The 22,726-nt window shown below is 40.9% G+C and overlaps 2 protein-coding genes across 4 annotated transcripts; both read right to left on the bottom strand.

The window, feature by feature from the left end:
* Window positions 1-2,175: 2,175 nt before the first annotated feature.
* Window positions 2,176-9,509, bottom strand: LOC308384402 (14-3-3 protein beta/alpha-A-like). 2 transcript variants are annotated; one of them, XM_080862940.1, is made up of 6 exons: window positions 9,390-9,509; window positions 7,215-7,546; window positions 5,595-5,718; window positions 4,789-4,952; window positions 2,413-2,508; window positions 2,176-2,314 (listed from the first exon to the last, which is right to left on the bottom strand). In XM_080862940.1, the coding sequence occupies exons 2-6, from the start codon at window positions 7,542-7,544 to the stop codon at window positions 2,237-2,239; spliced, it is 792 nt and encodes a 263-aa protein (XP_080719066.1). In that variant the 5' UTR covers window positions 7,545-7,546; window positions 9,390-9,509; the 3' UTR covers window positions 2,176-2,236. The 2 variants fall into 2 exon arrangements, with proteins under 2 accessions (XP_080719066.1, XP_080719067.1); XM_080862941.1 differs by having other exon boundaries at window positions 9,320-9,396.
* A 4,569-nt stretch (window positions 9,510-14,078) lies between these two features.
* On the bottom strand, window positions 14,079-20,545 carry znf706 (zinc finger protein 706). Of its 2 annotated transcripts, none has more exons than XM_080862822.1 (3): window positions 20,422-20,545; window positions 14,941-15,076; window positions 14,079-14,815 (listed from the first exon to the last, which is right to left on the bottom strand). In XM_080862822.1, exons 2-3 carry the CDS (start codon window positions 15,073-15,075, stop codon window positions 14,720-14,722), a joined length of 231 nt encoding a protein of 76 aa, XP_080718948.1. In that variant the 5' UTR covers window position 15,076; window positions 20,422-20,545; the 3' UTR covers window positions 14,079-14,719. The 2 variants fall into 2 exon arrangements, with proteins under 2 accessions (XP_080718948.1, XP_080718947.1); XM_080862821.1 differs by lacking the exon at window positions 20,422-20,545 and adding an exon at window positions 16,637-16,743.
* Between the last annotated feature and the right edge of the window lie 2,181 nt (window positions 20,546-22,726).

Here is a 22,726-nt window from a genome sequence, read left to right as displayed (position 1 = left end):
AAGTTTACTTAGGAGAAACCCTCTTCTCTCTCTCAAAAGAACACGAGTACAGTAGGTCTTTGTTTAATTGAGTCGAAACAAGGATGGATGAGTTCTTGGACAATGTTCTTTGGACAGATGATTAAGATTACGCATGGCAGTGGAGGAGTCCTAAAATGGGCAAATTGCACTCACTCATCCTACTATGAACTCCTCTATATGCCAAAATGATTTGTCTGATAACTAAAGTTTGACCAAAACTGCGGTCATTGTCTTGCTGCAGACGCAAGCACAGCAGGAAATCTATAACAGAATGGTTGAAAAACAAAGGAATCAAGGTGTTACAATGGCTCAGTTATGTCCACACCTCAACCTCATTCAAATGCTGTGGTGGGACTTTCAACAGAGGTGTGAATTCCTGCAAATCTCCATGAACTGAAGCAACACCCTAACATTGTAAATAAAAGTGGGCCAAAATTCCTCCATAACAATGTGAGAGAGTGATAAAGTTCAAATTAACATAGCCGAGGTCTGTTCTACAAGCTATTGAGTCATAGGATGTGCTTGACTTTTTCCCCACATGACTGCTTGAAGCCCTGTGGAAACTTTTCACATGACTGTATGGAACAGCCCTCATTTCTTTGCTTTAAACATTATTTCATGCTTGGGGCATTTGTGGGTTTGTCTCAGTGAAATCTGTGAACCAACAATTCACATCACACATAAAGAACAGAGAAACCGAGCACACCATCTTAATTTGAATGTTTTAATTCCACTTACATGAAAGCACATAACCAAATAACATACCCAAGAGCGTTACTCGCCAAATCCTGCATCCCAACTTTTTTTAAAACCAAGATACTGTACTTAGAAGAAACTGGCACTACTTTGTGATCACTAAATGACCTTAATGCAATTTCCTATCAACTTACCTAAAATTCTCATTTTTATATATGCCATGGTTTGAAATTTTGCCTTTTCAAAATGTACTTTCAAGGAAGATAAATGTAACTGTATTCCACCTAATCCTAAACAGAGATTGCCAGTTTTAAAAGCGATGCCTAACCCTCACACCAGACTACTGAGAACCACATACATTCCAGGAGTCAAATCAATACTCAATAAGGGAATAAAATAAACAAAAGAAAATACAAAAAACACCTGAATAGAAAAAGAGTAGAAAGCCACATAAAAGCACATGGCAAAAAGTATCCTCTGCACTGCTGAAGAGATAAAATATCAAAAGTTACAGTATCGAGCCATTTTATCAAGTTGTTAACTTTATCTTAGGCTGTCTATATAGCTTGTCACGTGGTATGCAAAACTGCAGGACATTACAGTCTACTCGTTTCACTGATGAGTGAAAAGATGTCAGTAAAATGGAATGTAACCCTCTCAACAAACCAAAAGTAAATTACAGCTTTTGTAAGTGGTCATTCATATAGAAAACCTTTCCTATGCCTGAAAGCACTGTAAAAACCCATTGAGCCATGACACATGTACCATCCATTTAAAAAAAAAAAAAAAAAAAAAAAAAAAAAAAAAAAATCTCTACCTGCTACACTGGACACTGACAGGGCCGTATGGATACAAGCAATACCGTAATAGGTGAAACCTGCCAACAGTATGTGTGTACTGCTATTGTCAGATGAAGAAAAAAAAAGTAATGAATTCAGACTACTGTGACCATTTTTTTCCCCTTTAACACGTGCCTCAAAGGAGTTTTGTGGACTAAAGTGTCACAAAGGTTGTAAATGTTCAGTTCAAGTAAAAACATACAAATTATTATCAAAGTTACACTTCGAGGTTGGTTGGTTTGCTTTCCTGCAACAGCAGCGGTTTGCTACAGTGAATAAGGTTCGAGAGAATGGGGCAGATTTGGATCCAAAGGAGGGATTTCATTTGGACTAAAAGAGACAAAATTATTTAAAGGAAAAGAATTCTAAAGGAAATGAACATCCACTGGGTCACACAATGAGTTATGTTAAAAAAATAAAAATAAAAACAACCAATCTATTCCATTCTTTTCCCTGTGGAGGTGTTGATACACTTAACACATACACTTCAATGCTTCAATGTATCTGCACACACATACTGTACTTTACACACAGAGTGGAGTGTAAACATACATATTTGTGCATGTATGTGGACACACAACCACACACACACAACTTAGGCTGGTGAGAGGTTTTAAAAAAAAAAAAAAAAAAAAAAAAAGGGGAAAGAAAACTGCGGGGTTTCTTTTCTCGTCTGAAGTTCAGTTCTTGTCTTCAGCTGGCTGCTCCCCCTCTTCTACCTCAATCCCGCCCTCACCGCTTGGGTCCGACATCCACAGCTGCATTTAAAAAGTGCAAGATAATAAATTTAGCGCTCATGTATAAGCATAAGGGAAAACCAAATTTTAATATAGTTTCATCAAGAGGAGACACTCACAGTCAGGTTGTCACGGAGCAGCTGCATGATCAAGGTGCTGTCTTTGTAAGATTCAGTGTTGAGTGAGTCCAGCTTGGCGATGGCATCATCAAAGGCCTGGAAGACACACAGTGAAACAATCAGGACTTCCAAAACCCAGAGTACAGTCTTGAAAGTGCCTACAGTGAGCTTGTATTAGCAGGGCCAAAAACAATAAGCTAAACAGAAAGCAACAACAAGCAGCCATTTATAGATCTCTAGGATAAAAGGGTACATCTGTGTTGTGCCTGATACTGTAAACTACTTTGATTATATGGGGTGGTCTTTTAGAAACAAGTACAAGTGTTTGCACAAAACTGTGCTCTGGCAGACCATTTATTCACAAATCCATAAACACACTCAATTATTTTAGCCTTTTCCTAACTGCATCGAATGACCAAAAAAAAAAAAAAAAAAAAAAGTGTCCCAAAGACGTCAACACAAGAAGTTATATAAAAATCTAGCGGCGAGCTGTTATGTGATGCCAGGAATGTCCAGACTACTGCGGTGTCCATCAAATTATTTATTTTTTCTTTCAATAGTATGTTCTCTCATAGTGTGATGAAAGGTATTGCAGTGAGGTTCAGCTTTACCTGTGGTTGCTAGGATATTTAAAAGTAGAACAGGAGGCAGAACCTTAAGCTTTCAGGCTCCTCTTCTGTGGAACCAGCTCCCAGTTTGGATTCGGGAGATAAACACCCTCTTTACTTTTATGATTAGGCTTAAAACTTCCCTTTTTGATAAAGCTTATAGTTAGGGCTGGATCAGGTGGTCACAAACGCTTCCATAGTTATGCTGCTGGGGAATTCCAATGGTGCACTGACTGTTGGTTGTTGGCTGCCCCTGCCAGAATTATCCATCTGTCCATTCGCTTCCGCTTATCATTTTCAGGGTCACGGGGGGAGCTGGAACCTATCCCAGCTGTCTTAGGGCGAGAGGCAGGGTACTCCCTGGACAGGTCGCCAGTCTGTCGCAGGGCTAACACTTAGACTGGAGACAAGCAATCGCATTCGCTCCCCCATTCACACCTATGGGCAATTTAGTGTTTCCAATTAACCTGTCCCCACTAACTGCATGTCTTTGGACTATATTCGCGTAGTTTCTCCCCGGGTACTCCCGCTGCCAGAATTATCTTCCTCTTGAATTCGTTTTTTTCCTTAAAGTGACCTTTGTTGTATTTATAAATAAATCTGAACTGAGCTGAAAATTGAATTCAAAATACGAGTCCGTTGCTTTATTGGAGGGTTTTAGTCTTCTTGCCTGGGCACAGTAAATTTGTGGGATCCTGACATGTGGTTGCCATAGGTTAACATGGAAATTACAAGAAATTTCTAAATGATAATCATTAGCAGCTTTATTTTACTTTATAGCAGTGACTTTGGTTTAATAGTGTGTGGCGATACTAACAGATTCCATCTAAACCTAAATCTCACTTTGATTTGATTGGTCACCGTGAAATAAAAGTCTGAATGAATTATATCACTATTTAAAAAAAAATTCAAAGCTTTATCCCACACCCGACAGTTACACTGTTACCCCTATCTTTAGTCTTTGAGTGACACGGACAACAGAAGACCCAACGGCCAACCAGTCACTCCTGTTATACCCGTTTTACTTCTCTGAAGTGTGCTGGCTGTAACACATTCATAGTTCGTACATTACAGTGCACTAACTAAGCATGGTCACAAAAAAACAAGAATACAGGCAGGCACAAAGACACCCATTCGAGCACTTACTGTCCGATCATTTGGACACAAGTGGACCCTAACAGAGTCGTGGAAGTGGAAAGGCTTAATGTTGTCTTTGGTATCAATTACATTAATCAAGGGTCTGTACTATTATCAGCAATTCCTCAGAATGTTGTGAAAAAGAAACGCTGCCTTTACTCCCCCATTTTTCAAGGTCTCCTTTAACAAAATCCTAAAGTATAAAGAGTACTGTAAGCAGAAAATTTTAAAAGACTCATCATCCTTTCCGCTGACAAACTAACAGTGTAGTTTCAAGCATAACCTTATTTCCACCAAAGGGTTAGGGTCATACCAATCAGAGTCAAGTCAGAGACATGGAGATTAGCAGCAGTGCGAGGACCGGAGATAGCAGAATATCAATTTAATCTTCAGACTCATGGCAATGATAGGCACAGAAACCACTGAGTGACACTCAGCTACGAGAGAGTGCACGCGTGCTACTAAGTGTATTTATTATTTTTATGTATCCATAAGGTGATATGCATGACATTAATAATGGCCTCAAAATCAGTACCTGTACACCTCTGGTGGAAAAGTGGTACTAACATCATTTTCATGATGCTTCAGTGCTTTTTAAAGAGAGGGACAACAAACAGAGGACCCTTCTTACCGTCTTGGCCAGTTTGCAAGCCTCCTCAGGCAGGTTTGCAATCTCGTAGTAGAAGACGGAGAAGTTCAGCGCAAGGCCCAGGCGGATGGGATGTGTAGCCTCCATTTCCTTTAGGCTGATGTCATAGGCATCCTGGTAGCCACCTTGTGAGTTCTTAACAATTTCTGCACAAGCAAAAAAGCAGATATGGTTTCAAATGAGAAAAATTATTTCTTGGAAACCACACACTGAATTTTTAGAAGTTAGACAACAACAAAAATACATTAAACAAAAAGTAAAATCATCTGATTAATATTTCTATTCAGCTCCACTGTCAAGTACAGGTCCTCAGAACCAAAAAGATGAAGTATCCAATCATTTGAAAGCGGATTTGATGGATATTTTATGGAATATGTAACAAAAGAACACAATCTTTTACAAAACCACCCAAAATTAACAAAAGAAAAGTAATCTAAAATGCCTTCTGGCAACTAGAAGCAGCCAACACCCTGCTGCTGCTGCAGTTGCCATGACAACCTCGCAGCAGCACTTGCCAGCATTTTGGCGGACAGTTGTAGGTCAAGGACGAGAAGCGCGTTAGCATTCTGGCTAAAAACAACACCTGAACCAGTCCTAGGGTCTCCTACCCTAAAAAGGATGTTCAGGACGCCCAGTCAGCACACGTTCATCCCACCGACCGGCAGCTGCGTGACACACCACCGCATGGTTTTCATAAACCCTGAACATAAGCACTCACTATCACTACCTTGAGTGACTGCACGACAGGATAAGAAGAAGGGGCGGTGTATGATGTCTGTTTTATTTACCGTTCCTCTCGTCTCCGGTAGCCACCTCAGCCAGGTAGCGGAAGTAGTCTCCCTTCATCTTCAGGTAGAAGACTTTGCCCTCTGCGCCTGATGCTTTGGGGATCAGATATTTGTCGAGCAGGTCCTGCGAAAAGAAATGTGGAAGTTTAACTCTAAAGAACACGTGCAACACACACAAACCCCAGCAGTTATAAGTGAGCCAGTGACATTTTTAACTCCTTTTCCCAAATGGCTGCCTCACTGGGCCAGGGTGCTGTTATGGAGGTGCTCAGTATCATTCAGTTACTTCATCCAGAGGGGATTTGCTCACATGGTTGAATGTATTCCAAATCCACCACCATACACTGGAAGTCGCAACAGCAGTTCTCATGCTTTTGAGATCAACAGCGATCACGTATCTGCAGCAGGTGGAGAAGTGCTCCACATGCTGCTATGTAGATCTCACCCAGGCTGCACTGCAGAACAAGACCTACTGTTTGCTGCAGTCCAACCGAGCTTTGCTATTTTTTCTTTACAAAGTATACTTGGTAAATAATTTAAATATCTTTTTATAAGTTTGTAAGAGTGAATGTATTTAGTATTTATTTATTTATTGTCATTGTCAAGAACAATGAAATTGCGTTTGGGGCTTCCATACAACCCAAAAAAAAGAAGAAAATAATAAATACAATGTGTCTCCCTTTATATGTGCATTTCCCCATTTCCACCACAATTAACATGAAATATGTAGAAATCACTCGACAGGTATGTTAAGAGTACACACCTGTCCAGTGAAACTATGAGCAGGGAATATTTCTCTTCCTTTAACGTAGCTGCCAATCATATTCTAGGCCTTAAAATTCTAGGCTACACCCATCTGATTCATCATGTGGACTTTGGCAGGAAGTGCTGAACTTTTTAGTCCTATTTCATGCGCTGCAATTTTAATGCGTACTGGACGCTTCCTGTGTATAAGTTAATATAAAACATCAAAGACAGTTTCATTTGAGTAAAATATACTAATCTACTATATCTACTTATAGTAGAGCTAGATATGCTTTACAACATGCAAACTTTCGTCTATGGAGTTGAATCAGTGTAGTGGGCCTATATGTTTAAGTTTCCTTTTAAAGGTCACAAGGTCACAGGGCTGTGAATCCGCAAATACAGGATGTATCCAAACTACCCAAATACTGAAGTTTATCTGTGTGATATTCAAACAACTGCTAGGAAGAGTGCCTTCATTTGCCTACTTGGTGCTTTGTGTTCATAGTTCCAACTGTGTAAGATGGGCCTAAATACTACAGCTAAGATATTCAGAGGTGAACAGCGACGTAAGTAAAGCCATATTAACCTAGACAAGTGCTTGTATGCTGAGAACTATGACTAATATTTAAATCCTGTTAGCTGCAGGTTTATATTGTCCCTCTTTAGATCCCTACCACATAAACACAAGCACCACAACATACCTGTAGGTGTCACTAATGTGTAAAAAGCATGGTTCTACTACTACTTTTTGTAAGGGATGTGTGTTTGCTTCCATTCATAAGGAAGCTGTTCTTTTGTTTATATTTTCTTTATTTTATATTTTATATTTTCTTGCAACAAGCATTTAGCTTCAACACCTCTGCTCCTCCTTACCCGAACTTCCTGGCAGATCTGTTTGAGCTCCCCCTCGATCTTCTCTCTGTACTCCTTGACCAGCGTGGCCTTCTTTTCGCTTTCAGGCGTCTTTTCGGCTTCAGCCTTCTTTTCGGCTTCAGCCTTCTGCTCGATGCTGGAGATCACCCTCCAGGAGGACCTTCGAGCTCCGACCACATTCTTGTAGGCAACAGAGAGCAGATTGCGCTCCTCGTTGTTGAGCTCCTGGTTCAGCTCTGTGACAGCCTTCATGGCTGCAGCCATGTCCTCGTAGCGCTCAGCCTGCTCGGCCAGTTTGGCCTTCTGTACCAGCTCCTCTCTGTCTGCCATGACTGTCATGTGGGGGTGGAGGAAGGAGAGAGGAAAGGGAGTCAGGAAGGACAAAACAAACAGGACAGGAGTTAAGGACGGTGTGTTAAGGGAGGCCAAGCAAAGAAATTGTAGAGAGAGAAAAAGTAGATTTCATTACTATATGTGAATAATGGAGGACTACTGTGCAAGTAAATGTGCTGTTATTCCAGCATAACCTCATTTCTCAGGTATGTGTTAAACATTTTGACTGTGAAGACATCCCCATTTTTAACAAAAAAAAAAAAATTATATATTACAGTTAGTTAACTGTGAGAAAATAGAACATTTATAACCTTGAAGCATATTACATAATCAAAAACTGACAGGACTGTAGCTAAAACAACAGTGTGTCGGCTGTTAAGAATTCATGGGAACACTGGGTGTGTCCACACCAGCAAAGCACCTTTTTTTTTCTTAAATACAAATCAATCTGCTTGTCTCGTCTTCACTCGATCGGGCACAGACTTGATTTAAAGTGGTGACTAAATCATTTGGACTCTAAGTCTTTAGAAATACAAAGGGGGAAAGTGCCTATAATCACGACTTGTACAGCAGATACAGTTTTAGGCTTCTTCTGACTCACTATCCTGAAGACAAGAATAGGCAAAATGTCATAATAGATCACAGGAAAAGTGTAGCCGGCATGTAAAAAAAATTATAAGTGGTTATGAAATTCCAGAAAATTTACATTAGATGATGGACATTTCCCCAGAAATCAGTGGTCATCAGTGGTTATTTTTTTATTAGTCTACAGACTATTTTATATCATTTAGTTCTTCCATCAAAATGTCCCACAGCATAAGTTGTCAACATTGTCTGTTTTCCTCTACAGCCAGTTAACACGCATGCCACAGTGCTGAGCTAATCTCAGACTAGTTGCATATTAACTTCGGTCAGTCAACGATCTGTTTTAGTTTTAACTTAAATGATTGTAAATCGGCTCATAGCACAGGACAGGAAGTCTAATTTACTGTAGTAGAATACAGACAGTAACCTATGCTGAGGAACTCGTTTCCTTTTTAAAAAAATATGTAGACCCCTTCACAGGTAAAAGATGCTGCAGTATAAAAGGACTACGTGTGCGAATAAATGTGCAGCCTGTTTACAAAGCAAAATATATAAAAGAAAAAAAATCCCAAACCTATGAATTCATTTCAAAAGCCACAAAATGGGTGAGAAAATTTTCCCTGCACGCTGCCACCTGCACCCCTTAGAGGAATGTCGGCCACCCAGTTTCACGTCACACTCATTCACACACCTGCCCACCCAGCGCGTACCATGTAAGGCACGAATGCAGACCGAACAAAAAAAATCATTTTCAAGAGCTTAATAAACGATATGGATTACACAGTCTCTGCGTTTAATTTGGGGAAAGCTTCCTAACGCTGCAGGCGGCTATAGGATAATAAGTGTGTCACTGAGTCGGTTAGAGGAATGAAAGGAGCCTCGCTTCGTTCAGTCCTCAGTGAACGCCCTTTTTCGCTTCCCGGAAAGCAAACCAGACCGCTTCTTCTAGCCACAGTTATTCTCACATTTTAGACTGCTTCATTCACAAAAAAATGCCGCTTAGCAGGGACGAGAGGCGTCCTCTAAAAACAGCGAGCGAACAAAAATAGATGGGTTAACGTTGCCGTAAGTAACGCTTCCCTGTCAGGCGAGCACCGAACAATGACTGAGCAGCGCGGAGCATCAACGATTTCCACTTACAGCCGCTAGATGCGGCGATTAATGCAGGGTTTAAAAAGATACCTTACCAGAAGCACAAGCAGGGACTCTTTGGATAAAAACACCACCGAGCAAGAGCAGTAAATAGATGTAACTAACCTGCGAGTGTCGTTAGACGGTGTTGTTCCTGATTCCCGGCCGCACAGCTGATGATCTCTCCCGCTCATCCACGGGGTTTCCCTCCAATCAAAGACACGGCAGCAGGGTCGAGCCCGGATGGGTGACGTAAGAAGGGAGTTGCTATGGTAGCCAAATCTAAGGGCAATTTTTTTTAAGACTGCGCCGAATGAGCAAAAAACAAATAAACGAATCTCACAGAAAATTAACAAAAATATGATTATGATAATGTAAAACATTATGTAAAAAATCTTCTAAATATAGATTTAATTTTTTTTTTTATATTTACGTACAAACGGCATAAACGCTTGGTTTGTCCGGTACGCCCGCAAGGATGCTTGGGAGATGTAGTTTATAGTTATTATAAATCAAATGAAACTTTTCAGGAGAATTTATACTTATATCTACCATACTTATATCTATCAAGACACTGGAAGGAAAAACGTTTGTGTTTTAAAAAAAAATAAATCCTTTGTGAGTGTGTGTGTGTTTGTGTGTGTGAAAGGTCATTATGCAAGAAGATAGAAGCCAGGAGGAGGAACCCGGAAGTGGGGCAGGATTGACATAAAGTGGTTTTGTCTACCTTATTATATTTTCAAACGAGCATATTATTGGCCCGTGGCTTAGATATTAATGTAATTTCAGTTTCACTCTCATAATTTGCCGTTTAATAGAATAGAATGCCTTTATTGTCACTATACAGTTGTACAATGAGATACAGAGCATCTCCTACTCAGTGTAAACATGCTGGGGGGGGGGGGGTACAGTTCTGCAGCGCTATGTACTCTGCCTTTACGGCCGTTTGTGTTAGCTGTGCACACTTGCCCACAAAGAATACGCATTTTTACTGAGACTGAAAACGTGATAAAAACGATTATGATAACGTGTGCTCTCTATATATGTCATTACTTTTAGAAACAAACACTAAAATCGCAAAATGGCATTTAATTTTTTTTTAATCCAGAAAAAGCTGCAAATAGCGGTGTCTTTGTACACCTTTATCATGTAAAACTATACCCATCAGAGCTTTCTACAAGGAGTGGTCTAACATGTATAGAGAGGAACTGATAAAATGAGGAAATTATGCAAAATTATGTTGGTGTCAGGCTAATATTATGTATACTGAAACTGTTTTATCTAATGCCTATATAAATACTGAGGTACTGTGGCTCTTCTCAGTAGAAAGGCTTCTTCATTCAAATGCCTTGACCCATTGAGTAGTCCAGACATCAGTCATGTTTTTCTAGTTATTCTAGTTTTACAAATTTCAGGTTTAGGTCTATTGTGATGGATCACTTCCCCTGACCTTGTAAAACTGGTTGAAAGTAGCAGCGATCCAAGCAAGTCTGTTATCAGGGTTGGGGATGGACGAAGACACCAATCAGACCCTGCAGTACTTTCTTAGAGACATAAATCATGCACAGAAGTTTTAGAATTAGAGGTGTGCTAATCAGTGGCCAAGCAGAACTAGAGTAAGGTAGATAAGCAGTGTTTGACAAATACAAATAAATATTCCCAACCTCCTGCTGGACATGTTGATCACTAGCTATTATTACACCACACATAAACTAAATGAATGAAAATATTGTTCCACAGAAACACCGAAACAACACAGCAGGTGCCACGATGCCCAGACACTGGAGTTAAGCTGGTGCTTCAGTGTTTCTTTCTCACTAGTGCGATGAGAGCTGAAAATAGATGATCTATAGCCACAGGGAAATTCTTAACCTAATTAAGTTGTAACGAGTTTGTACGAGTGCTCTCATTTTTTTCCTGTGACTCTTGCATGTTGAGATCAAAGACAGGCTGTAGAAAAAAAAATCTTACATATGTGTATGTGTTTATATGAATGAACATGTGTTGTGTTTTTGATTCACAAGTTTACAGATGGGAAGGCAGGATGTGGATTATGTGTGAGGAGGCTGGGGAACAATGTGGGTTGTGAGTCATTTGGCCGAGCTGCTCAAACAACTAAAACAACAGGCAGCGTCTCACTGACCGTGGTGTGTGTGTGTGTGTGTGTGTTTGTTACTTCTGAGTAGTCAGAATTAAAGGAAGTCAAGCCACATTTCCCCCTAAATGATTTAATTATGACAAAGAAGACAGATGGTGTGGTCTTTATGGTTTGAGTGACTTCACACATGAAGTGCAATGGTGTGGTTGTAGCCATGTCTGCATGGTTGGCTTACACACTATATTCTTGCAGTTATTGTGTTTCAGCTGAAGTGAAGCGTTTGTCATTACTGGACATGTTAAAGACCTCTTTATGCAGACCGAGTTGCATAATGGTTTAGAGGTTTTTGATTGTTAACTGCTGCACATTGAGCCATTTCAGCTGATCCAAGGTAACAGATGCACAATTTGAACTTGTTTTTGATATTTGGTACCGATTCTGTCACTTCCTGTACATATTTGTGTTTAAACCGGTGAGTAAAGCTCTGTGTAGCTGGGAGAGGAGATTAATTTATTCAGTTAAAAATGTCAGAACCTCCTGGGATGATGTTCATGTCAGCTGCCAGTTACTCTCTGTGAGTCATCCTGCCATCCCTACAGTTAAAGCTCTGTATCCAGATACATTCAGTTCTTGGTGGGTGAGAGCTGATGACACATAAATGACATTCATTTACATAAAAGTTTTATGATTTTCCTCATTTTCTGTCGCACAGTAAATACTATTAAAGTGGTGGATGCTTATAATAAACCGGGCCAGCCTACATGTGAGTAAGCCGTAAGCCAAAAACTCAGGCTTCACACATTTTATTCTACTCCCGGGGTGTGTCCGGTATTACTCACTCAGCCTATGCAGCACACCCAAAGCGTCCCACACTGCCTCACAAAAAGGAGTGTAAAACCAGTGGTCATTATCCAAGCACGGTATGCTGTCATGCAATGAACTGAAGTAAAAAAGACAGCCTTACAGTCACGAGACTAAAAATGTAATAACTGTGTAACTACCAGTATTTATTTATCCAGCCTGTTTTCATCTGTTTTGCTCGACAGTTACTATGTAACTAACAGCACAGAGAAAATGACGTGATCAGTGATCACTGTACACTCACTGGCTATTTTATTAGGTACACCTGATGGTTAAAGAGGTATCACAGAATTAAAAAAGGTGCTGGAAATATTCCTCAGAGATTAATGTCAATGCTGACATGATAGCATCACAGTTACTGCAGATTTGTCAATAGAGCATCCCAACAATGCTCTATTGGTTTGAAATCTGGTGACTATGGAAGCCATTTGAGTACACTGATCTTATTGTGATGTTCAACAAAAGTTTGACATTATTTGAGCTTTGTGATATGATATAATCACGTATCAGATGGGTACACTGGTTATAAAGGGAGCCATAATACTCAGGTAGGCTGTGGGGTTTAAACCATATGCAGCCTGAACTATTGATACAAGGCATGATAGGTCTATACCTTCACATTATTGACACCAAGTTCTGATTCTACCATCCTAATGTCACAAAGGAATTTGAGACCGAACGATTGCCCAGTCTTCTTCCAGTTTTGGTGAGCTTGTGTGAATTGTAGCCTCAGTTTCCTATTCCTACCTGACAGGAGCGGCGCCCTGTGTGGTCTTCTGCTGCTGTAGCTCATCTGCTTTTAGGCTCAATGTTTGCATTCAGAGATGCTCTTTTGCATGTCTTTATTATAGTGAATGGTTACTTGAGTTGCTGTTGCCTTCCTATTAGCTTGAAGCAGTCTGGCCATTCTCCTCTGAACTGTGACATCAAAAAGCGGATTTCACACAGAGACATTTCACTGGACATAGCCATCTGTCAAAAAGAGGAAATGTGGGAAAATCCCAGTAGATCAGCAGTTTCTGAAATACTCAAGAGTAGCCCGTCTAATACCAATCACCATAAACCGGTTAAATCACATTTTCTCCCCATTCTGATGCTCAGTTTGAACTTCAGCAAGTTATCTTAACCATGTCTAAATGACTAAGACATGAGAAGCAGCAAATCAGAGAAAGTCAGATTAAAGTTGAAGGAGCCCACAGAGCTTGTTTTACACAGGATGCACTGAGCTGTACAGAGGCTCAATATAAGATGCATAAGAAAGAATTTGAACTGAATCTAGCAGAGTGCAAAAAATAAAAACATGGCACTGGAAATGATCTCCAGAGATCCACTTTAAAGCCGTTTTCAGGAATGGAATCGAGGCTCACGCCTGGACTTGTTCAAGGTTGTCCTTTCCTCACTTATAGCCCAAAACAGTAGATAATCCTATCTCACTATTGGGAATACTCAGTTTGGTTTAAGAAAAGGCGGTGCCTGGAAAGAGTGGAGCTGGACGCCCACTCGCTCGCTGTAAATCCACGGTAATTGCCCAAGCTAGTCTCACAATCGGACATCGCACAGACTTTGTTCTGCCCAGATTCTGAGTCAAAGACCATTAATCCCGAAGGGCAAACAGGTTCTCACATGCAGCCTCGCTGAGTAATAAGAAAAGAAACAGTCAGGTTTAGAAGGCAGGAGAAAGTAAAAAAGAGACTTTGGAAGGAAGACAATAAATTACTCGGCACAAAATTAAACAACCGACACACAAGCAGAGTGAAGGAACACAGGGACTGTTTGTGATAACATTACCTGCTTAAACACATAATGTATCAGTGAAATTCATCCTTGCCAGAAAACATTATCACACAAAGCAGAGCTACAACAAAGTGAACCTTTAATAAAATGACTTAACAATTCATCATTGGAGCATACATTCATTGGTTTACAATTCATCCAGCAGCTTGGAAATGGCTATCAAAATGTCACTTTTTTTTTTTTACTGAAACAATTACGAAATTATGATGAATTAAAATGAGAATATGCAGTAATAACCAGGCAGACACGACCGAGGACGATTTACGCTCTGAGCACTTATGGATAAAGATTCACAGTCCCTGTTTCCATTCAGCGCTCAAAGCACTAATTAAGAAGACGAGGTCAGTTTTGTCACCGCTGTAACTTCAGCAAACACTGTGCATTTATCTCGAGCGATCAATCCACCAAAGCTAAAGCGTAAAGAGACAAGAGCGGGCAGCAAGAAATACTCCAATACGCCAGTTTGTTCAGGGAAGCTGAATAAGAAGCCATCTCCTTTTACAACTTTTCATCGTTCACAGGTCGTACAGGTCTGCTGTGACATGTATTCGAAGACGAGCACACCGGACTCGACCCGGCCTGTTAAAGAATTAATAGACAAGTGCTTCATGTTGGTCACGTGAAATCATCCGTTGCTGTCAGACTGAGACGAGAGCAGAGCCGGCACAGGGTTGAAGAGTTTAGTATCCATGTCGACGACCACCTACGCCTCCACTCCCTCTAACTCAGGGGGCAGAGGGGATTTTGGGTGTTTGCTCTCAAAGTGCTGCTTGAAGGTTTTGGGGTCCGGCATCTGAGACTGTGAGAAGAAATGAAACATCCAACAGTTGTTAAAGGAAAGGAGGATTTGGAGGAAAAGGCACTGCATTTGGTTTCAAATATGACTCCCACCCTCATTTGGGAGTTCTGAGGGGTCATACTTACTCTGCACACAGCGCAGGTGAATACGAGCGCTGCCTTGGCCGCCGTCTTTTGATCGTGACCTTTGGCCTTCTTCATCTCCGCCTGCTTCTTGGCGTTTTTCTGCTGGGACTGAATCTTCTGATGCCCTCGTGCCATGCTGGGAATGCAGAGAGAGGAAGATGTAAGGACAGAATACTTATGCATGAGCAATCAGTAAGTAAACAACTAATTACGGTTATTTTTGTGTGTAAGGAGCAGCTTAATAATACCATGTTTGCTCATAAACAATTAGAAAACAGTGATCAATCAAGGACTTCCTTAAATGCAGTTTAGGGTTTAATGCAGCAGTGTCAAACATAAGGCCTGGGGGTCAAAAGAGGCCTGGCACAGACTCAAACGAGCCCACTGAATGGCTTTGGAAAATGTGAAGTATGGCATAAATTTTGGACTTTTAACTGTATTTTAAGTTTCAGTTTTACAGCATTACCTTCACTGATAAACATCACCCTAATGGTCATATTACACCAAATTAAGTTATAGATAAACAATCACATGACATTTTTACGGTCTACTATAGATAGTAAGTAGTTAAACTTCTTTATGCTGACAGAAACACTGATTTCACTGCTTCGGCCCACTTAAGATCAACACGAGCTTTATGTGGCCCACAATGTAAAATAAGTTTGACAGTATTAGTGCACTAAATATTACAAACACTTACCATTGTGATTTTCTCATTTCAAAGAGAAAGTAACTTTCCCCCTTTTTGGGGGACCAGGACCGGGTTTGTCAGCTTTATGCTACAAGGTAATTACATTTTGGCATTTTTACAAGCTTTACAACCAAAGGAACAAGTTTTCTCATGCTCTTACAGGCTTTTAAATGTTGATCTTAGCTTTAATTGACTAGTTTAGCCTGTTCTCTGCAGATCAGATTGTCAGTGAGTGAGAACCTTGCTTGATAACGGTTTGGGTGGATACCAGTAAAGGTTTGGTTATGTAACCAAGATGTCTGTCGAGGCTCATAACTACAGGACAAACAGTCACTGAGTGTGTGGTACCTTTAACCCATAGACCAAAAATAAGGTTCTGCTGAACAACAACACAATGCTGGGCCACAAAAAAAAGCAACAGATTTTATCATTTAGATTGCTTTTAGGGGGCAGAAATACACCCCCCCCCCCCCCCCCCCCAACACACACACACACACACACACACACTGTGACTGACAGACTGCACTGTGGGGGTCCAGGGACTTGGTAATGTGGCCTTGCTCACTAGACGCTTCCATAAATAGCCCTCTGTTGGTCAGCAATGTTGTGAAGTGTTGTAAAACCACGTTAACGCCATTTTTTTTAAACAAGCTGCTCTTTAAAAACTAAGTAGCTCCACTGGTTCCTGTTAGTTAGTCATTAAAAATGGCTAATGTCGGTGATATATTTACTCAGCTCTTACTGCTTTTTGAGGTTTCGTCGTTTGTCTGCTGCTCTCCTCTGTTTTACAACACAATTTGCAAGTTAACGTCACTTTGTCTTCACTAATCCAGCTGCTAGCTGACAGTTGGTAGCGTTTACACTGTACGTGCTATTCGTGTTAGCTTCGCCGACCGGTTTAACCATATGAAGATTTCACTGCTCGCCGGGAGTAGCATTCTTACAGACAAGCTATATACTCTTATATTATAGCGAATAAATGTTTACAGAGATAAGAGCCCTTACCTTTAAAAAATGGGAGTACGTGTCGTTTGCTAGGTGCCTGCACACTCAAATGTGACAGCTGCACAGTTCACACTAACAGGTGAACGTCACGCTCTGTTCATTGACCATGACAAGAGTCGGTAATTATATACTTTCACTGATTTTAGCGACTAAAAATGTTTACTTAAGAGACTGTATTTGGACAAAAATTATAAAAACAAAATACAAGATAAAACATTTTCTCATCGTATATAAAACTGCATTGCGAATTACAGGATAAGGTAATAATCAGTCATTAAAGATATCAGAAGTGCACCTGTGCTCGTTTGTTCATTAAGTATCATTGTAACATAATATACCATAAAAGTCCTCTTCGTGGTCAGCCAAAATTCTTTTTCTGAGATGCAGAAAGTAAAGGAACAGCATACGAGGTTAACCAAATCTAAATAAAAGGTGAGCTGATATGTACAAATATTGAAGGGATCCCTGAATGCACCGTTGTTCAAATCGACGTGCTGAAGACACAGAATGTTGCCACTGTCGCCCCCTAGTGTCTGAATTACAGAGGTACAAGTGTTTAGATCAGTCACTGTAGTTTCATGTACAGGATTCCACACCAACACTGACTGAGAAATCAAGTCAAGCTTTTTGATTTAAACATAATATGATGGGCCTTGAGTTAAAATTCATTGTGTACCCAGTTTTGTATCATTAATACTGATCTTTAGAGCACAAAAGTGCAAATATTACGCTTGGGTTTTCATCTTCATTCATTTATTTTGTGAAAATAAATTTTGTGAAAATGTAAAAGTAATCGTTTCACATAATTGGACTTATTTTATTACCATTAATTAAAATTGGACATTAGTCAAAATTGGACATTATTCCTCTGTACTGACACATGGTAATCTTACTATTGTATACACTGCTCAAAAAGAATAAAATCTTGATGAATGAAATATTCAAATAGAAAATCTTTATTTACAATATTTAATTTGTTGTGAGCAAATGAAGAATAATTATCAACGTCTGCATTTTCAACTCTAAATCATCAACCTTGAAAAGTTTTCCCTGTAAAGTTTTCCCTTAAGCTGTGAAAATTATGAAAATGGGAAGCAGGCGCAGCAATTTATTGAAACATCTGTAAACACATATGGAAATACAAGATAAAAGGCAGAAACAGTGTTTGTACAACTCCATCGAATTGAATGTCAGTAAGTTGAAGAACAAAGATGTTCATACCAAAGTATGAACATCTTTGTTCTTCAACACAGCCTGAACTCTCTTAGCCAAAATTTCTTGCAATTTCTTGAGGAGTAGTTCTCCAGCTTCTTGAAGGACTCTCATCCAGACCTCATCTATGTACAGTCACAATGATTTCAATCAAACATTTCAGCAGTCTGTAACTCTGTTACCACTGATTTTCAGCCATACTTCCTTCCCCTGAGACCATTTCTGATGAGCCTTCAGTAAACAGATGGATCAACTGAAGGTCCAGATCTATCTGGTGGATTTTCTTCCTGTTTTTTAAGAACACGACTTTCAGATACTGCTCATCTCCTGTAGATTTTTTAGGTCTGCCACTTCTTCTTTGCCCTCCACTTATCCGGGTTCCTCTAATTTGTTGAGGCCACACTCCACACCATACAGAGATATGCCAGGTTTTCAGCTGGTGGTGCTGATGGTGCTATTTTATATATGTCAGGTCAGGTAACACTTCATAATAAGGTCCATCACTAAGGGCGTAATTCACCTGTAATTAAATGGAATTTCAACGCACTTTATTTGAAATAACAATGTAATTATATTTACCTTAAATACTCAAAAAATAAAAACTCAAATACTTACACTAGAATAAAGGGGTAAGCTGTGATATTTTCATTTTGCTGTAATTATTATGAAGTGTTTCATCACTGGTGTTGTCTCTTCTCTGTGTCTTTCACTGGGATTACAGGTGGATGTTTGCTTGCTACACAAGCAAACAGTTGGTACAGAAAGAGTCCCAAAATCTCCACAGTAAAAGAAATGAGCTCCCTCAGAAAAACACTAGGGGGCCTCTTTGGAGGAGGAACCGGCCGTGCTCCACAGTGAACACTTGTATGATGTGTGGAGGAATTTGTTAGTGTGCCACCAGCGTCCACTAACACTGGAACGCACATGATACCAGGAGTAAAATTTAACATCCTGACGTGTCATCGTAACAATCTCACCTCAAAGGTTTGCTGCACTTTTACATTTATCATACATATTTTAACCACGCAGTGCTATGCAAACACTGCAGCAGCACGGCCTGTACGCACCATCATGTGGTTCACTGTGCTGCATTAGATGTTTATCTCTTCTGTCGTTGACACTGGTCACAGTGAAGCTGTTCACCGCCACTCGTTATTTGACTAAATTCAGCTAATATGTAAATGTTCTGCAACTGCAGTCATCACACGATGGATATGCAGACAAGTTGTCTCGATAACACCAAATTATTAATAAGAGTGTGAATAAAAAAACAGGAAAAAACCTGCTGTTTGTGTGTTTTTGTTCATTTCATCACATTAGAGTAATCCAGCCACTGTGTTTGGGTAGGAGAGAGAGAGGAGGATCTATTTTTATCCACTATCAGGCACTATGGTCCATATTCCTGTTGGAGATCATCTCAACAGGTGTCATGAATTTCTTGAGAGAAATATTATCATTGTGAGAAAAGCCTCCAGCAGGCCTGTTGCGCACCCCCTCCACCTCCCCATACCAAGAAAAGAGAGATAATCTTTTCAGTCTTTTGTGAAAAGAGGGAAATATCTCTCAAGAGAGAAGGATGTGATTATGCTTTGAGAAGGGGGGCAGACAGTAAAAGAAAGAAAAGCGTGTGTAGGGGGTGGGTTGACAAAAGCCACACATTGCTCAGATTCCCCCACCCTGGAGGATGTTGTGCAGGGACTTGCTAGCTTAGGTTTGGGGTGGGGTTCTCCAGCCTTAGGGGCTGTGTGAAAGCAAATCTTCCAGGTGTCAGCTTCAACAGTGGAGGAGAATATTATCTGGCTGTCCATTGTGAGTATGAATAAGCAGGGTTTGCCACAGACAGCAAGAGATGTGTTTTTTTTCTCCTCCATTTGGGTCTTCTCCTCCCACCATGAGGGCTTTCCTTCCTCACACCCAGATCATGGTGTAAATTACTTTTTTGCTATGTTGCTGTCAAATGTTTACTTTTTTTGGTTGTTTATACACTTTATACGAGGTTAAGCAGAATTAAGAAGAAAAATAAAAGAGGCTGGCAGCAAAACCGCACACAGAGGGAGAAAGGTCCCCTGTCAGAGGTGAACAAGGCCTCCTTTTCTCCTCTGGAGGCTGTTTAGTGTAGAGGAAGTTGGATTTCATCTTCCCCATTAGCCACTTCCTCTCACTGCTCCCCCTTTCGCGCTTTCCCTTTTTTTCCGAACCAACAGGTTTAGCCGCAGTCCACACCACGGCTCGCATCACTGTGACATGCCACAATGTTGCCAGACCAGTCAGGCTGTACACAAGCGGTGACACAGTCACAACAAATCCACTAGCCGACAACTTTCACTGCTGCTTCAGCAACCCGGCTTTATTGATGTAAACAACACGGGAAGCGCTCGGAAGGTTATTTCACGGCAAGAAAAGAAAGAAGAAAAGAAGAAAGAGACATCAACCCGATTAAAGATTAAACCGCCGATATCAACCCAGTCTGAGGAAACGAGTGTTTCTGTTCATTGTTTCATTAAAACTGATTCCGAGAAATCACATCACAAGGGCATATCATGCCTTCGGGGAGAGGGAAGTTAATTTCTTACCTCCGCGCAGTCACACACGCCTACATCCTCGCAGAGTGCAGCTGAAGGAGAGGTGAGGTCTTGGGTCAGGCAGACATAAGCTGGTCAAACAGAGGCTGATTGTGAAGGTGGTGACAGCTCACCAGCAGCAGCTCTCTGATATTTCAACTGTGACCGTTGGTGAACGGAGTCAGCAGCACTGGAAGGCAGCTTTAGCACAAATTTAAAGGAATTTGTAGTTTATCAGACAAAGCAGATCTTTTTTACGGTCCTGGAAGTTACCAAAATCTGACAATGTGAAACTGAGGTTTGTACATTGCACACGGTTAGTTTAAAGTGCTCTGACAGACTAATTAAAGGGTAGAAAGAGGGTAAGTAAATAGGTTGGAGACTATGGCACACACACACACAAGGACACACACAAAGAAATACTGAAGGATTAAAAAATGAAATATGTGAAGAGCAGTTTATAAGGACAACAAAATGTTTTTATGAAAGTTTTGGACAGTTTTATTAACTATAATCCTTTAGAGACCAGATACCAGTAGAGCGCTGGTTATTTACAGAGTTATCAGAAATTCAGCGAATCGATCCGTGGCTCACACACTGAAGTATCTTTTGGGCAGAAGTCCCAAATTTCCCCTAAAGCATCCATCAAGGAGTGAATGTTACCAGAAGTGCTCACACAAAGAGAAAAGTGGTGTATGAATGTTTGGGTGATTGGGTGAATGTGACTTGTAGCAGGAAGCACTTTGCGTGCTCGAATTGAGTAAAAAGGCACTGTGTCAGTACCACTGCAACGCTTTGTTTCATTACTGAGAAAAATTGGGCTTAAGGGTGGTTGGACTGCCTGCATGTGCTGCAGACCATCAGAGCTGCAATGCTGGAGAAATTGTGGTTTCTAAGTTACCTCAAGGATCTTTTCTGTTGTGGTTTTGCAGTGTAGTGGTTTGCACAGTCACACATTCACCTAATGAGTGAAAATGCCCCGATTTGGTCCTGCGAGGTGTCTGGTGCAAAAACCTGCCAAATCAAAAATGCAGACTTAACTGCTCTGGTGACTCTTGGTGAATATGGGAGCAACTTAAAGTAGTAGTTTGAATGTCATTAGGCAAGCTGCAGAGGTTGGGAGTCTATCACACAAAGACAAAGAAACACTTCAAATTAGAATCACCAGTTAACCAGAGAAGTCTCTCAGTGGATTGTATGAGGGAAACCCACGCGTCCAGAGCCTGCATCAATGACACCCACTGCATCAGCAGCACAGAGACACCTGGGACAGCTCGTTACACTGACAAAGTCAATCCATCCATTTTCTTAACTGCTTGTTCAATTGTGGGTGGCACCGTGTCCAGTGTGTACCCTTTAGGCCTATGATCCCCTCCAAACCTTGAACTGGATAACCAGAAGAAGCTTAATGGATGTCATCAGTATTAATTCTGACACCAAAGCTAATATTATTCGAGCACCCATGCTGCAGTCAACCTTATCCTCTATGTTTGGCTTCATTCATGTTCAAGCATGTGTTTGCAACCCCTCATGTCATTCATCCACCCCCTCCCTCCACCTCTTCTTGATCTAACCTCCATCTGAATGTCAACATCCCCCCTCCTACATGCACACATACCCACACCCCTGTCTCCTTCTCAGCTGTGGGCTTCTCAACTCAAACAGGTAGACTCAGACACAAAATCCCAGCCAAGTCCAGACAAGCTGCTGCTCCTGCGAAAAAACGCCTGGAATGCAGGATACACCTTTCACCTCACAGTTGCACACACACACACACACACACACACACACACACACACACACACACACACACACACACACACACACACACACACACACACACAAACACACACGAAAAGTATGTGGTGGCTCGTGGCCCCTGACTTTCCAGTCTTGCTTTGGCCTGCTTGTGGCAGCTTGTACGTTAGCCCTCGCACGATTTCAGCTGTCATCTCGCCCCATGGCTGAGATTCCAGCAGGCGGGAGTCATGTAGGGGGAGGTAAAGATAAGAGAAAAGCACATGTACAACCATTATTTTGATCTCACTCTGTTTTCTGTGCAGCGTTAATGAGTCGTGCATGGATTATGAGTCAACACAGACTTGGGTGCATTTAGGTAAAAGCCGCTCTTGTGTAATGTAACAGCCCTCGCTGTAATTTTGCACCTCTCTGGTGTTGTTGAATCTATTTCTTCTGTAATCACATGCATCTTAAAATGCAGCAATAAAGCTGGAAGGAGGTAGGCAACAGAGCTGAATAGAACATTTTTATTTCCTTCTTTTGTCTCTCTGTTGCTCTTTCACTCAGTCTGTGTGTT

The sequence above is a fragment of the Rhamphochromis sp. 'chilingali' genome, assembly GCF_963969265.1.
Source record: "Rhamphochromis sp. 'chilingali' genome assembly, chromosome: 17".
In the NCBI taxonomy this organism is placed as follows: Eukaryota; Metazoa; Chordata; class Actinopteri; order Cichliformes; family Cichlidae; genus Rhamphochromis; species Rhamphochromis sp. 'chilingali'.
The sequence above is the reverse complement of the archived record's forward strand: the minus strand, read 5'-3'. Positions and strand labels throughout refer to the sequence as shown.

Coding starts and splice junctions, on each gene's coding strand:
- LOC308384402 (XM_080862940.1), bottom strand. CDS start 7,544: ATGGCAGACAGAGAGGAGCTGGTACAGAAGGCCAAACTGGCCGAGCAG. Junction 5,719..7,214: donor AGATCTGCCAGGAAGTTCGG/GTAAGGAGGAGC, acceptor TTCTTTTCGCAG/GACCTGCTCGACAAATATCT. Junction 2,315..2,412: donor TGCTCCGTGACAACCTGACT/GTGAGTGTCTCC, acceptor TTTTAAATGCAG/CTGTGGATGTCGGACCCAAG.
- znf706 (XM_080862822.1), bottom strand. CDS start 15,075: ATGGCACGAGGGCATCAGAAGATTCAGTCCCAGCAGAAAAACGCCAAG. Junction 14,816..14,940: donor TCACCTGCGCTGTGTGCAGA/GTAAGTATGACC, acceptor TTCTTCTCACAG/TCTCAGATGCCGGACCCCAA.